At 39.9% G+C, this 11,996-nt stretch overlaps 2 protein-coding genes across 2 annotated transcripts; one reads left to right on the top strand and one right to left on the bottom strand.

Moving 5' to 3' along the window:
- Window positions 1-564: 564 nt before the first annotated feature.
- Window positions 565-3,453, top strand: LOC101293331 (putative disease resistance protein RGA3-like). The gene has a single exon (XM_004305452.1). The coding sequence runs from the start codon at window positions 565-567 to the stop codon at window positions 3,451-3,453; it is 2,889 nt and encodes a 962-aa protein (XP_004305500.1).
- Window positions 3,454-7,980: 4,527 nt separating this feature from the next.
- Window positions 7,981-10,005, bottom strand: LOC101291641. The gene is made up of 2 exons (XM_004303241.1): window positions 9,756-10,005; window positions 7,981-8,492 (listed from the first exon to the last, which is right to left on the bottom strand). Exons 1-2 carry the CDS (start codon window positions 9,978-9,980, stop codon window positions 8,307-8,309), a joined length of 411 nt encoding a protein of 136 aa, XP_004303289.1. The 5' UTR covers window positions 9,981-10,005; the 3' UTR covers window positions 7,981-8,306.
- Window positions 10,006-11,996: the final 1,991 nt, after the last annotated feature.

Raw genomic sequence — 11,996 nt, 5'->3', positions numbered from 1 at the left:
TATATTCTGTATGTGAATTGTTACTGCAATACTCCTGAAAGAATGCACTTTGGTTTGATGACTATGATTTCACCAACAAGCTTCTTCTTCATCATTTTGCATGCATTGTGTTCATTCTTTTTTATGTGGAAAAAGCAAAAGAAAAAAGGACTGTGACACAGATTTACAATATTAGGACCATTAATCATGCAAAAAGTTGCAAACTCTAGCTGCCACCACTCCGCACCCATGAGTGCATGACCCATGTCTTTATTCTTTTCCTTTGTCCTTTTTTTTTTTTTTGTTGGAATTTACATCTCTTTCTTTCGACCTTTAGCCAGAATGACGATTAGGATAGGTGAAAATTTTGCTGGAATCAAATTTGATAAAGAATACAAAATGGTTGAAATGAAAAGTTCATGATATAAAGTTATGTCTGGCCCCCTAGGCGCATCACCCACATGTGGATTTTTCAATATGTTATGTTTTTGAGGCCTCATATATGTTTGCACATAGTGAGCTACTTTCTTACTTCTCCCTTTCCTTCGTTGAGCTTCTATCAATTAATTCCAACGCTCTTCAACAATGGCTGACGCTTTCGTTTCTGTGCTACTGCAACAACTGGCTTCAATAAGCTATCAACAAATAGAGAAAGAGGTGAGGCTGGTCGTGGAGGTCAAGAAAGAAATTGCCAAGATCACCAGCAATCTGAAAGCTATTCAAGCTGTGCTCGAGGATGCAGAGAAGAGGCAAATCAAGGAAGCCATCGTCAGGGACTGGCTAGAGAAGCTGAAAGATGTGTCGTACGAGATGGACGACGTGCTTGATGACTGGACTACTGAAATTCTCATTCAGCAACTTCATCATCACCAACAAGAAGGTGAAAGTAGTACTACTGCTTCTGTTACAAAGAAGAAGGTATGTTTCCTCGTACCCTCTAGCTGTTTTTGTTTTGGCCAAGTCAACCGAGTGATCCACCGTCGTGACATTGCTCGTAGAATACAAGACCTGAGTGATAGGTTGAATGAGATTGCTAGAGAAAGACAAAGTTATAACTTCCAAAACACAGAAAGAGTCTTTGAACAACTTGAGAGGATTGAAACTTCATCATTTGTCGACCTCTCCAAGATATTTGGCAGGGAAGTTGAAACTGAAGTAGTTCTGAGAAAGTTGGTCGGCGAGAGTAGTCAAGAAGAGAGAAACCTCCAAGTTATCCCTATAGTAGGGATGGGAGGTATGGGGAAGACAACTCTTGCCCAGATGGTCTACAATAATGAAAAAGTGAAGTTAAACTTCACAAAAAGAATATGGGTTTGTGTTTCAGACCCATTTAATGAGATCAAGATTGCGAAAGCTATTATTGAGGATCTCAATACAGTTGATGCTCCAAATTCAAATGATCTGCAACCCTTATTGAAATGTATACATCGAAATGTTGAGGGCCAAAAGTTTCTCCTTGTGCTAGATGATGTGTGGAATGAAAACTATAGAAAGTGGGAACAGTTAAAGCTATCTTTACAAAGTGGTGTCTTTGGTAGTAGAATATTGGTGACGACACGAAAAGAGGAAGTTGCTATGATAATGGGAGCAACCTCTGCCGATATAATCCATTTGGAGAAGTTAAGTGAACAGTTTTGTTGGTCAATATTCTATCACATTGCTTTGGCCGAGAGAGAAAGAGATGAGTCTAAAGTTTTTGAATCTTTAGGTAAAAACATGGTAAGAAGATGTCAAGGTTTGCCTCTTGTTGCAAAGGCTTTAGGTGGTTTAATGCGATCCAAGAAAACCAAGAAAGAATGGATAGCTGTTCTGGAAAGTAAGATATGGAAGTTGGATGTAGTTGAGAAGCAAGTGTTTCAACCGCTATTACTGAGTTATTATGATTTGGCCCCACAGATCAGACGTTGTCTTTTGTATTGTGTTGTTTTTCCAAAAGACCATAACATAAACAAAGACAATGTGATTGAGTTGTGGATTTCGCAAGGTTATCTTAGTTCAAATGAAAACCTTACGAAAAGATTAGTGAACGGTCAAATTTATTTCGATAATTTAGTAATGCGATCTTTCTTTCAAGATTTTGTGAAAGATAAACTTGGAAATATCACAAGTTGCAAGATGCATGATATTGTGCACGACTTTCTCCAATTTTTGACCAAAAATGACTGTTTTATCTTGGAGGCCGTAGGTGAAAATAGAATAGAGTTACCAATGGGGAATAAGTTTCGCCATTTGACCATCACGGCTGCTCCCAATGATCAATTTCCAGATTCCTTTGACTCTCTCCAAAATTTAAGGACCCTGACGACTTTTAATTGTGAAATTGGTAGTCTCAATCCAGAGTTCATTTTACAATTAAAATGCCTAAGGACCTTGAACTTGAGTAACAATCGTGTGGAACAACTTCCAATCGAGGTTGGTGGGTTGGTTCACTTGAGGTATTTGAATTTGTCCAACAACAAATGGAAGAAATTACCTGACACATTGTGTAATTTGATCAATTTGGAAACCTTGAGAGTTGAAGACTGCAAAGATCTTGAAGAGTTACCTGAGGCCATGGGAAAGCTGACCAACTTGCGGCATCTCCGTGTTAAGAGAAGTCGTAAACTGAAGTTACCAAGATCAATAGCAAAGCTGACGAGTCTACAGACTCTAGATCAAGTTAATATTTTTTCTGATGGCTTCATGGTAAGTGATTTGAGAAACATGGATCAGCTTCAGGGGAAGCTTTACATACGCTGGTTGACCAAAGTGAATGATGGCACCAAGATTAATGTGGGGAAAGAAAAATTGATGAATAAGAAACACCTTGTTTCTTTGAAACTAAGCTTTTGGCCTGCGACAAGCCAGAGTGTTATCCAGGAAGAACTACTGAATGCCTTACAGCCAAACCCAAATCTGGAATCTTTAAAGATCGAACATCACAGTGGCACCACATTGTGCCCCAACTGGATGAACAGGTCCTTAAATGATTTGAGATACCTTCGGTTTAGTAGCTGCCATGTGTGTGAATTTGTTCCTCTTCTAGTTTTGGGGAAGTTGGTGTCACTTGAAGTACTGCAAATTCGCTATATGTCGAAAGTGAAAAAGGTGGGATTTGAATATTCGAGAATCATAGAATCATCCTCATCTTCATCATCATTTGAAGTCACTTTATTCCCAAATCTGAAGAAACTTGTGTTTGTCTACCTGCCGGAGTGGGAGAAGTGGGAAGGAATGGCAGCTGGGGTGAGTGAAGATTCACTTGCAAGTATTAAGGTAATGCCATGCCTTTCTACATTAGAGATTGAGCACTGTCACAAGCTGAAGACACTGCCAGACTTCCTTCGGAAGACGCCGCTCAAGAATTTGAGCATCAATACAAGCTGGACTCTTGCGCAAAGTTGCAGAAACAGAGGAGGCATGGAGTGGCCCAAGATCTGTCACATCCCAAACATCCAAATTAACGGTGCGTTTGTACAAAGAGACGGAGTCTGAATCCAACAATAAGAAGAAGATTGAGTCATCATGTTATCCCAACTCGTCTGCCGCTTCATTCTCTCAGGTAATGAGTTTGACGATATTACTTCTTAATCAGACTTGTACTGTTGCGCTTCTTTCTATCTGGTAATGAACATTGTATGCATTTAAACAGGTTTGTCAACAAGGCCGTGACTGATGTATTATGAATATCAAGGACGAAACTTGATGAGGAAACTTAGTGTCACTTTAGTATCTCTCAAGTAAATTGGTTTCAGGAATTGAATTAATTTCAGATTTTTAGTACTGCCTAGTCTGATATAAATGACTAATAACATTGCGTGCTAATCTATCAGCAGCTGAAGATTAATTATCAGTCTCACGGCAGAGGGAAATACTGGAATTGGGAATTTAGCTTCATGTTCAATCATGCACAGTATGAAAGACTTGTCTGTTCATGTTGCTGAGGTTCATATTCTGACCGTAAAGGATTTCATCATATTCGTTAATGGAGTTGAGGTTCATATCCGTTTATTTCATCATATTGTTCTTTTTGTATGCTAAAAGCTCTAAGGGAAGGACTGAATGATTGTCCGTGACCATGTCAGTGTCTTACAGTTTCGGTTGGCTGCGCTGCTCATGTTGAATCGCTGACTGGGGGAAGCTGGTGATGGGTCAGTCCCTCCTTAATTGGAGGTTGAAATTCATGTGGTGTTTTACTGCACGAGGAAAGCATCGGTTGCTATAGCCTTCATGACCCATTCAACAAAAGAAGGCTAGTTGCTAGAGGAATAGCAAAGTGGGTGCAATATATTTTGAAAGGTAAGAAACAAAACTACAATTCTAGGGTGGTGGCAGCAGCAATTCTTGACAATGGGAGGAGACATGCATTGATGAGGATGCCAACATTGAGCATGAATCATGGAAGAAACTTGACATTGCATGGCATTTCATGTTACGTAGATGAGATATGCATGGAGCCAATTGCCTATATAAAGGCATGAAAGAACGCAGCAAACCAACTAGTAGTGTGATCCTCACTTTAGAGTTTAGTGAGAAGAAAATTCCTTTTAAGAGAGAGAGAGAGGTGTGTTACCACTTTAGTTAGTCTAGAGTGAGTGTTTCTTGTAATCTCATTATTTAGTATAGTGGAAGAAAATACTACTGCTGCCCCGAGGACGTAGGCATATTGCCGAACCTCGTTAAATATTGTGTCTTCTTTTTGTTGCTATTTCCGTAAATCACACGAGGAGTGGGAAAGTTAGATTCTAGGATAACCAATTATCCGTCGGCCTTGTATTAGGCAGCCACTTCTTTCCTAACAAGTGGTATCAGAGCCCGGCGTTTATCGTCTGTGGCATCTCATGGTGATCAAGATGGCGGAGCCGTTGTCATCGTCAGCAACAATGGTTAAGTTGACATCGTCAAATTACTCCATTTGGAAGCCCAGAATGGAAGACATCCTTTATTGCAAGGATATATACGAGCCTCTTCAAAATGGTGGAGAGAAGCCAGCAGGCAAGTCCGACACGGAATGGAGTATCCTGAACAGAAAAGTTGTTGCAGGAATTCGTTTTGATTGATGAAAGTGTTTTTCATCATGTTGCACAAGAAACCAATACCTACTCGATGTGGCCCAAGTTGGAGTCCATGTAAGAGCGAAAGACCGCACAAAACAAAGCCTCGTTCATTTGGCGGTTGGTGAACATGAAGTGCAGGGATGGTCTAAGTGTTTCGGAACACTTGAGTGACTTCCAAGGCATGGTGCTTGATGATGAGTTGCAAGCACTATTGTTACTAAGCTCGTTGTCATACAGCTGGGACACGTTGGTGGTGTCATTGAGTAACTCAGCTCCTCAAGGCGTTCTCACACTGAGCACTATAAAAGACAACATGTTCCACGAAGAAGCAAGGAGGAAGGAGCAAGGAATATTGACCGAGTTAGAAGCCCTTGTCATCAACAACAGTGGAAGCAGCAAACAGTTCCACAACCGAGGCAAAACGGAAGACCGGTCAAGAGGCAAGTTTAGCCTGAAGGACATCGAATGTTTTCATTGTGATGAAAAGAACCACATGAAGAGGGATTGTAAAGTGCTCTAGAGAGGGCATCCCGCAAGAGGTGATGCCTAAAACTAATGATCAGGAAGAGGCATAAAGTCCTCGAAGGCGAGCGGTTGAGTCTCATGGTAGAAGATCAACTAAGTAATGCATATCAGGAGGAGATAACCTCCACATGAGTTCGATGGAAGAGAACCAGAATACTATGAAGAAACTCTTACGTATGGACCACACGGGGGGAGTAGTGATTGGGAGCCATGCAAGATGAAAGATAATTCTTCCATGAGAGCCAGACTTGTGATCTGGTGGAGTTACCGGAAGGTAACGGGGCACTCCAAAAGAAATGAGTGTACAGACGGAGGACTGCAAAATATACCTTACAACTCACAGTTAAGGCAAGGCTAATCGTGAAAGGTTTCAGTCAGAAAGAGGAGGAAGACATGGCAGTGGAGCCATATACCTCAACCGTCAAGAGTCTGATGTATGCGATGGTGTGCGCAAGACCAGACGTAACAAACACAGTTGGCGTTGTTAGCAGAGATTTGTCTATTTCAGACAAGAAACATCGATATGATGTGAAGAAGATCCTTAGAAGTACTTCGAAGATGAGATTATGCTTTGGAAGCGGTAAACCTGAACTAGTTGACTACACAAATGCAGTTATGGTAGGAGATGTTGACATGAGAAAGTCTACATCTGGATACCTGATTACATTTTTAGGGGGAACTGTTTCATGGAAATCAAAGCTACAAAAAGGTGTTTTGCTTTGTCAACTATAGAAGCTGAGTTCATAGCAGCAACAGAAGCCTACAAAGAAATTTTGTGGATGAAGAAATTCCTACAGGAATTGGGCCATAAACAACAAAAGCATGTTCTGCATTGTGATAGTCAAAGTGCAATTCATCAGAGTAAGAATTCGAGTTTTCACTCAAAGTCAAAGCACATTGATGTGAGGTATCACTGGATACGTGATGTGCTGGAAGCCAAGTAACTACAGCTTGAGAAGATTCACACAGATGACAACAATTCAGATATGATGACTATGTCATTATCGAAGGAGAAGTTTGAGTTTTGTAGAAGTGTGTCAGGAATGGCGCTGCCCTCCAACTAAGTCGGGAGGGGGAGTTTGATGGGTCAGTCCCTCCTTAATTGGAGGTTGAAATTCATGTGGTGTTTTACTGCATCAGGAAATCATTGGTTACTATAGCCTTCATGACCCATTCAACAAAAGAAGGCTAGTTGCTAGAGGAATAGCAAAGTGGGTGCAATATATTTTTGAAAGGTAAGAAACAAAGCTACAATTCTAGGGTGGTGGTGGCAGCAATTCTTGACAATGGGAGGAGACGTGCATTGATGAGGATGCCAACATTGAGCATGAATCATGGAAGAAACTTGACATTGCATGTTACGTAGATGAGATATGCATGGAGCCAATTGCCTATATAAAGGCATGACAGAATGCAGCAAACCAACCAAGGCAGAGACACAAACTAGCTAGAGAGAGTTTGTGTGATAGTAGTAGTGTGATCCTCACTTGAGAGTTTGGTGAGAAGAAAATTCATATTCAGAGAGAGGTGTGTTACCACTTTAGTTAGTCTAGAGTGAGTGTTTCTTGTAATCCCATTATTTAGTATAGTGAAAGAAAGTACTACTGCTGCCTCGAGGATGTAGGCATATTGTCGAACCTCGTTAAATATTGTGTCTTCTTTTTGTTGCTATTTTCTCAAAGTTAGATTATGGGACAACCAATTATCGGTCGGCCTTGTATGAGGCAGCCACTTCTTTCCCAACAGCTGGCGAGCTAGTTCAGCAGCTTGGTTGGGCTCCTGTCAAGTTCAAGACTGAGTCCTTGAACTGCTGCAGGTACTGGATCCTCGCCTACTACTTCATCTATTAGAGTTATATATTTTGATTTCTCAGTAGCCAGGCTGTTCTTCTATTCATATTTACAGGGAGAGTAATGTGGCTGCCCATGACCTTGCTAAATGGGGCATGTATTAGTTTTTTTAATTTCTCTTCCTTTTCAACTGATTGCTCATTTGCTCTTGGTTTGTAGAGGAAATAATTCTGGTTCCCCTGGGATCTTTGTAGATGAATTTCTTGATGTGTGTACATACTTCTCCATACAGATAATGCCCTTGCTGTCCAGATTTCAGTCTGACAATTCGTGCATGTAGAGGTATTCCCGTTCTAATATATAGAGGCATGGCATTGAGTTATTTGCAGGTCAGAGAGGTAGATTGATCAATGATCATTGCTCGTTCTCCGACGTTGGAACTTGGAAGTGAGGTACGGTTGACATAAGGAAGTGAGGTTGTCTCGCGATGCGGCAAAAACTGAGGAGTTACATCCCACACAAAAAATTTGATCGTGACGAAGGAAGTGTGGATCCAACAACAAGAAATACAAGATTGAGTGGATCCAACAACAAGAAATACAAGATTTTATCAGCAACTCATCAAAGATTTTGTTTTGCACCAAAACAGTAAAAACTGAAAATGATCCCCATGTGTCGCTTGAATTTACCATTCAAAGTTCATCCAAATGGCTGTTATGTATATGTAGCAAGAACAGCCATCTGAATGCTCAATATATCCATAAAGGAAAATGTTCGTAGCAGACAAAATGATGTTTTGGCACCCAAAACATTAATAAAAGCCAGAGGAATGAGAAACAATACATTGTCTAGCCACCGACTTCGCATAAAAGCACATCTCAGCCATTCTTAAATCTAGCTAAAACTTCAAAATGATCATTTCTTTCTTATATACCAACACAAGATGTAGAAATCTCTAAGGACCATGTACAAAACATCATCCATTTGCACGACTTTGCTTGATCAGAAGTAAGGTAGCTACAACGACAGGAGTGAATATCATAACTAGAGCCAGTATGATGTTGGGTCTGGTTATCTCAGGAAAAACTATGCTGCCATACTTTATTACAGCTCCACCCACAATGGAACCGGCTAGCACCTTCCCCAGATATTCCAAATCATTCTGTTTACACCAAATGATCATTTCAACTATTGTCAGATCATGGTAATGTTTGAAGAACCATTTTGTATCATCAACAATCAAAAAGATAAAATGGGCTCGTGTATCGTGGACATGACTTATCTCAGTTGATATCGCCAATGTCTAAATCAGTGCATTTGAAATCATAAATCAACTACTAACTATAGAAGTCAACAATTTATTACTAGTTTGATAAAAAAGTCAAGCTGGTCATAGCTGCCTGATCATTATTGTATACATGAGGAGAAATACTGACAAGAATAGAGTTGAAAACTTTTAGAAGGACCTGTAAGGCTACGAGTGCATGACTGCTTCTCGTTGAGTAACAGAAAAAAGGGGAGACCTTCGGAGGAATACTAGACTGCTAAAAGGGGACCAACAATTCATATCTATCATGCTAACAAAACCATCATGCTCTTCTTATATCTTTTTTTTACAGAAAAAAAGAACCATCGTGCTCTTTTACTGAGTATAAATTCGCAGAAAACACAGACCTTTATAGAGAAACTGACGCTGCTTTTTTTTTTTCTTATTCTGATTGAGCTAAGTACAAAAGAAAACTTTTACAAAATCTAATTCAATCATTGGAAAACTGTTATGACTAAACATGGACATACATATTTGAAACTTAAGAGATACAAAGGAGTAGGTTATTCTTTTACTGATTGACGCCAAAGAAACTTCGTGTCTACCATCGTCACCGACTCATACACATTATTTTCAGCCTGGATTGGGGTCTTTCTGTTTGAGCCGGATGAGAAGTAATTTCTATATATGGGTTTGGATCCCTCCTCACCCGAAACCAGCCAGAATCGGAAGGACGGCATTGAATAGGTTTTTTGAAAAGGGTTTCCGTTTGCTCGGTAAATGCTATTCAGAAAGGACGGCCTTCCATTGCTATTACAAGTGACAAGGCAAACAACAGCATCTTATAGTGATTTGGTGCATCTTAACTACAGTGATCACTAATCAGTTTACTATTAATTGACAACAGAGCTGCCCAGCTAAGCTACTTGATTCTACAATCACTGACATTTCTCCAAACTTTTTGTGACTGTCATCATGTGCAAGTCTGAAATCGATAGTAAAATTGATCTTATGTGCATGCCATACTGAATCCCTTCCCAATTTAAAGTCCAAACTATTCCGACGGACCTATAACCTAACGCAATCATAGCAACGTGGGAGTGGAACGGAGGAAAACAAAACGCCAAAGAAGATTGATTTTAACGGGGGAAAGCATACCTGTGGTGAGTTGAAACCGGTGGTGTTTGAATCATCATCTTCTTCTTGTTGGTCTCGTCCGCGAGCTCGGATGGGAAGAGACCTTTTCGCCCTGGTGGAAGAGAAGCACGAATATGGAATGTGGACGGCAACTTTTGAAGAGCCCATCAAGGTGTTCGGAGGCCCGGAAGAGGAGAAGTACCGGAGGAGCAGAAGGAGCTTGGGGGCTGCAGTTGCCGCCGCCATATTCTATCTTACCGTTCTGGCCCCCATTTCATTGGCTTAACTTGCTTCCACCTCACTCACTTTTTTTCATTTTTTATGTTATTTTTCTTAATAGAAAAAAAAACAATATAAGTTTAAAAACACGAGAGCCTATTCAACGCACCCGACGTCAAAGAGCGCGTGCAAACAACGCGAAGTTAAGTTCGAGTGGTCCTCGTTTTTAGTCGTTTCTTCTCTCTCTCGTCTTACTTGTTGTTGAGACCTTCTCCGCAACTGGCCAACACCAACCCAGGCCTAATTCTTCGCCGACCTCATCGATTGTACTCGACTTGACCCATCCAAACATTTCGATTCTCCTTCGTCTTCAACGATTACGGCATCCATCCACGTCGATCTCTTGGAAATAGTGAAGAAGCTCGAGCTCTCCGACTTGAAGCAATTCATCCGTACCAGATCCTTTAATTCCTTGCAAATAGGCCTCGCCGTCGAGTGGGTGTTTTGATTTTTGATCAGCGAATATCCACCTCAAATCTTGCCCGATTGTGGATTCTGGTTTTGTTCTTCTTTTTCTTTGGAGAAGATGGTCTGGGTTTGTCCATTCTCAACAAATAAAAATAAGCGGGTTTATTCTTTTTATTTTTTTGGTTTAGGGGTACGGTTTAGGGTTTTCTTCTCATTTTTTCGTTTTTGTGTAACAGGCTAACAAGATTGCAATTGTTTCATATAATTATGCAATTAATCTGTAATTGTATTTTCTTCTTTCCAAAAATGTTTAATAATTCATTCAACACAAAAGAAATGGTTAATAATTTATACAAATTTCCCAAATAATATTTACGAGCTACGTCATAAATATGTGAAAATTAAATTGGTTAGCCATCAGAATAACAACGTATCTACTAATATGGTATAATTTGTTAAGTAGGTTATAAGCAATTGTACATCATTGTGAACCAACTCTACAGAGGAAGCAAAATTTTGGAAAATCTTGTGAAATAGAATGTGATTAGTATAGTGAAATACGATTATATTAGAAAAATCATGTAATTTTGGTAACATTTGGTTCTCGATAGAAACGGTCAACTCTATTTACGCTTATGCATCTCTATAAGGAGTCCTATCATCAGAAGGTGAACGTCCATAAATTTTTACATGGGTGGTTACGTCTCATTTATGTGAGACTATGATGTGTGGATGAATCAACCAAACTAAATCACGGAAGGGTAGGTAAGAGTATTTTCGTGTGATAAGTGACGTTGAATTAAAGTTGACCGCTTCTATCGATCCCTGAACGTTACCGAATCCAGTTGAATTATATACTATAGATATATTTAACTATACCGGTCACATCTTATTTCACAAAATTTTTGAAAATTTGATTTCAGCCATCGGAATAACAACGTGTCTACTAATGTGGTATAACTTGTTTAGTCGGTTATAAACAATTGTACATCATTGTGAACCAACTCTACAGAGAAAGCAAAATTTTGGAAAATATTGTCAAATAGGATGTGATCGTTATAGTTAAATACGGCTATGGTTGAAAAATCACGTATTTCCGGTAATTTTTGGTCCTCGTTAGAAGCGGTGAACCCTATTTACATTTATGTTTCCTTATGAAGAGCCCTACGTCTGGAGATAAACGTCCTTAAGTTTTTACATGAGTGGTTACATATCATCAATGTGAGAGTTCTATGTGTGGAAGAATCAACCAAAATAGATCATATAGGGGTAGGTAAGAGCGTTTTCGTGTAATAAGTGACGTTGGTATAAAGTTGACCGTGTCGATCGAGAGTCAAACATTATCGAAAACAGATGATTTTTTTTTCATATCCATATTTAAGTACACTGATCATATCGGACGATTGAATTTTCATTTTGTAAAATTTAGCTATTGGAACCACAACGTGCCTATTATTGTGCTATAACCTACGTAGCACGGAAGCGCCGGGAGACCTACGATTCCCGCTTCGGAACCGGAAGCGAAGCGGAAGCTTCAAGGAAGCGCCCCGAAGCGGCTGGAAGCGCGCTTCCGAA

Source organism: Fragaria vesca, linkage group LG6 (genome assembly GCF_000184155.1).
Source record: "Fragaria vesca subsp. vesca linkage group LG6, FraVesHawaii_1.0, whole genome shotgun sequence".
Lineage (NCBI taxonomy): Eukaryota > Viridiplantae > Streptophyta > Magnoliopsida > Rosales > Rosaceae > Fragaria > Fragaria vesca.
The sequence above is the reverse complement of the archived record's forward strand: the minus strand, read 5'-3'. Positions and strand labels throughout refer to the sequence as shown.

Bases quoted from the DNA above. Each gene is read 5' to 3' on its own strand.
- LOC101293331 (XM_004305452.1), top strand. From the start codon at position 565: ATGGCTGACGCTTTCGTTTCTGTGCTACTGCAACAACTGGCTTCAATA.
- LOC101291641 (XM_004303241.1), bottom strand. From the start codon at position 9,980: ATGGCGGCGGCAACTGCAGCCCCCAAGCTCCTTCTGCTCCTCCGGTAC. The intron at 8,493-9,755 runs GTATGCTTTCCC...TGGTGTAAACAG, and splicing joins CCGGTTTCAACTCACCACAG to AATGATTTGGAATATCTGGG.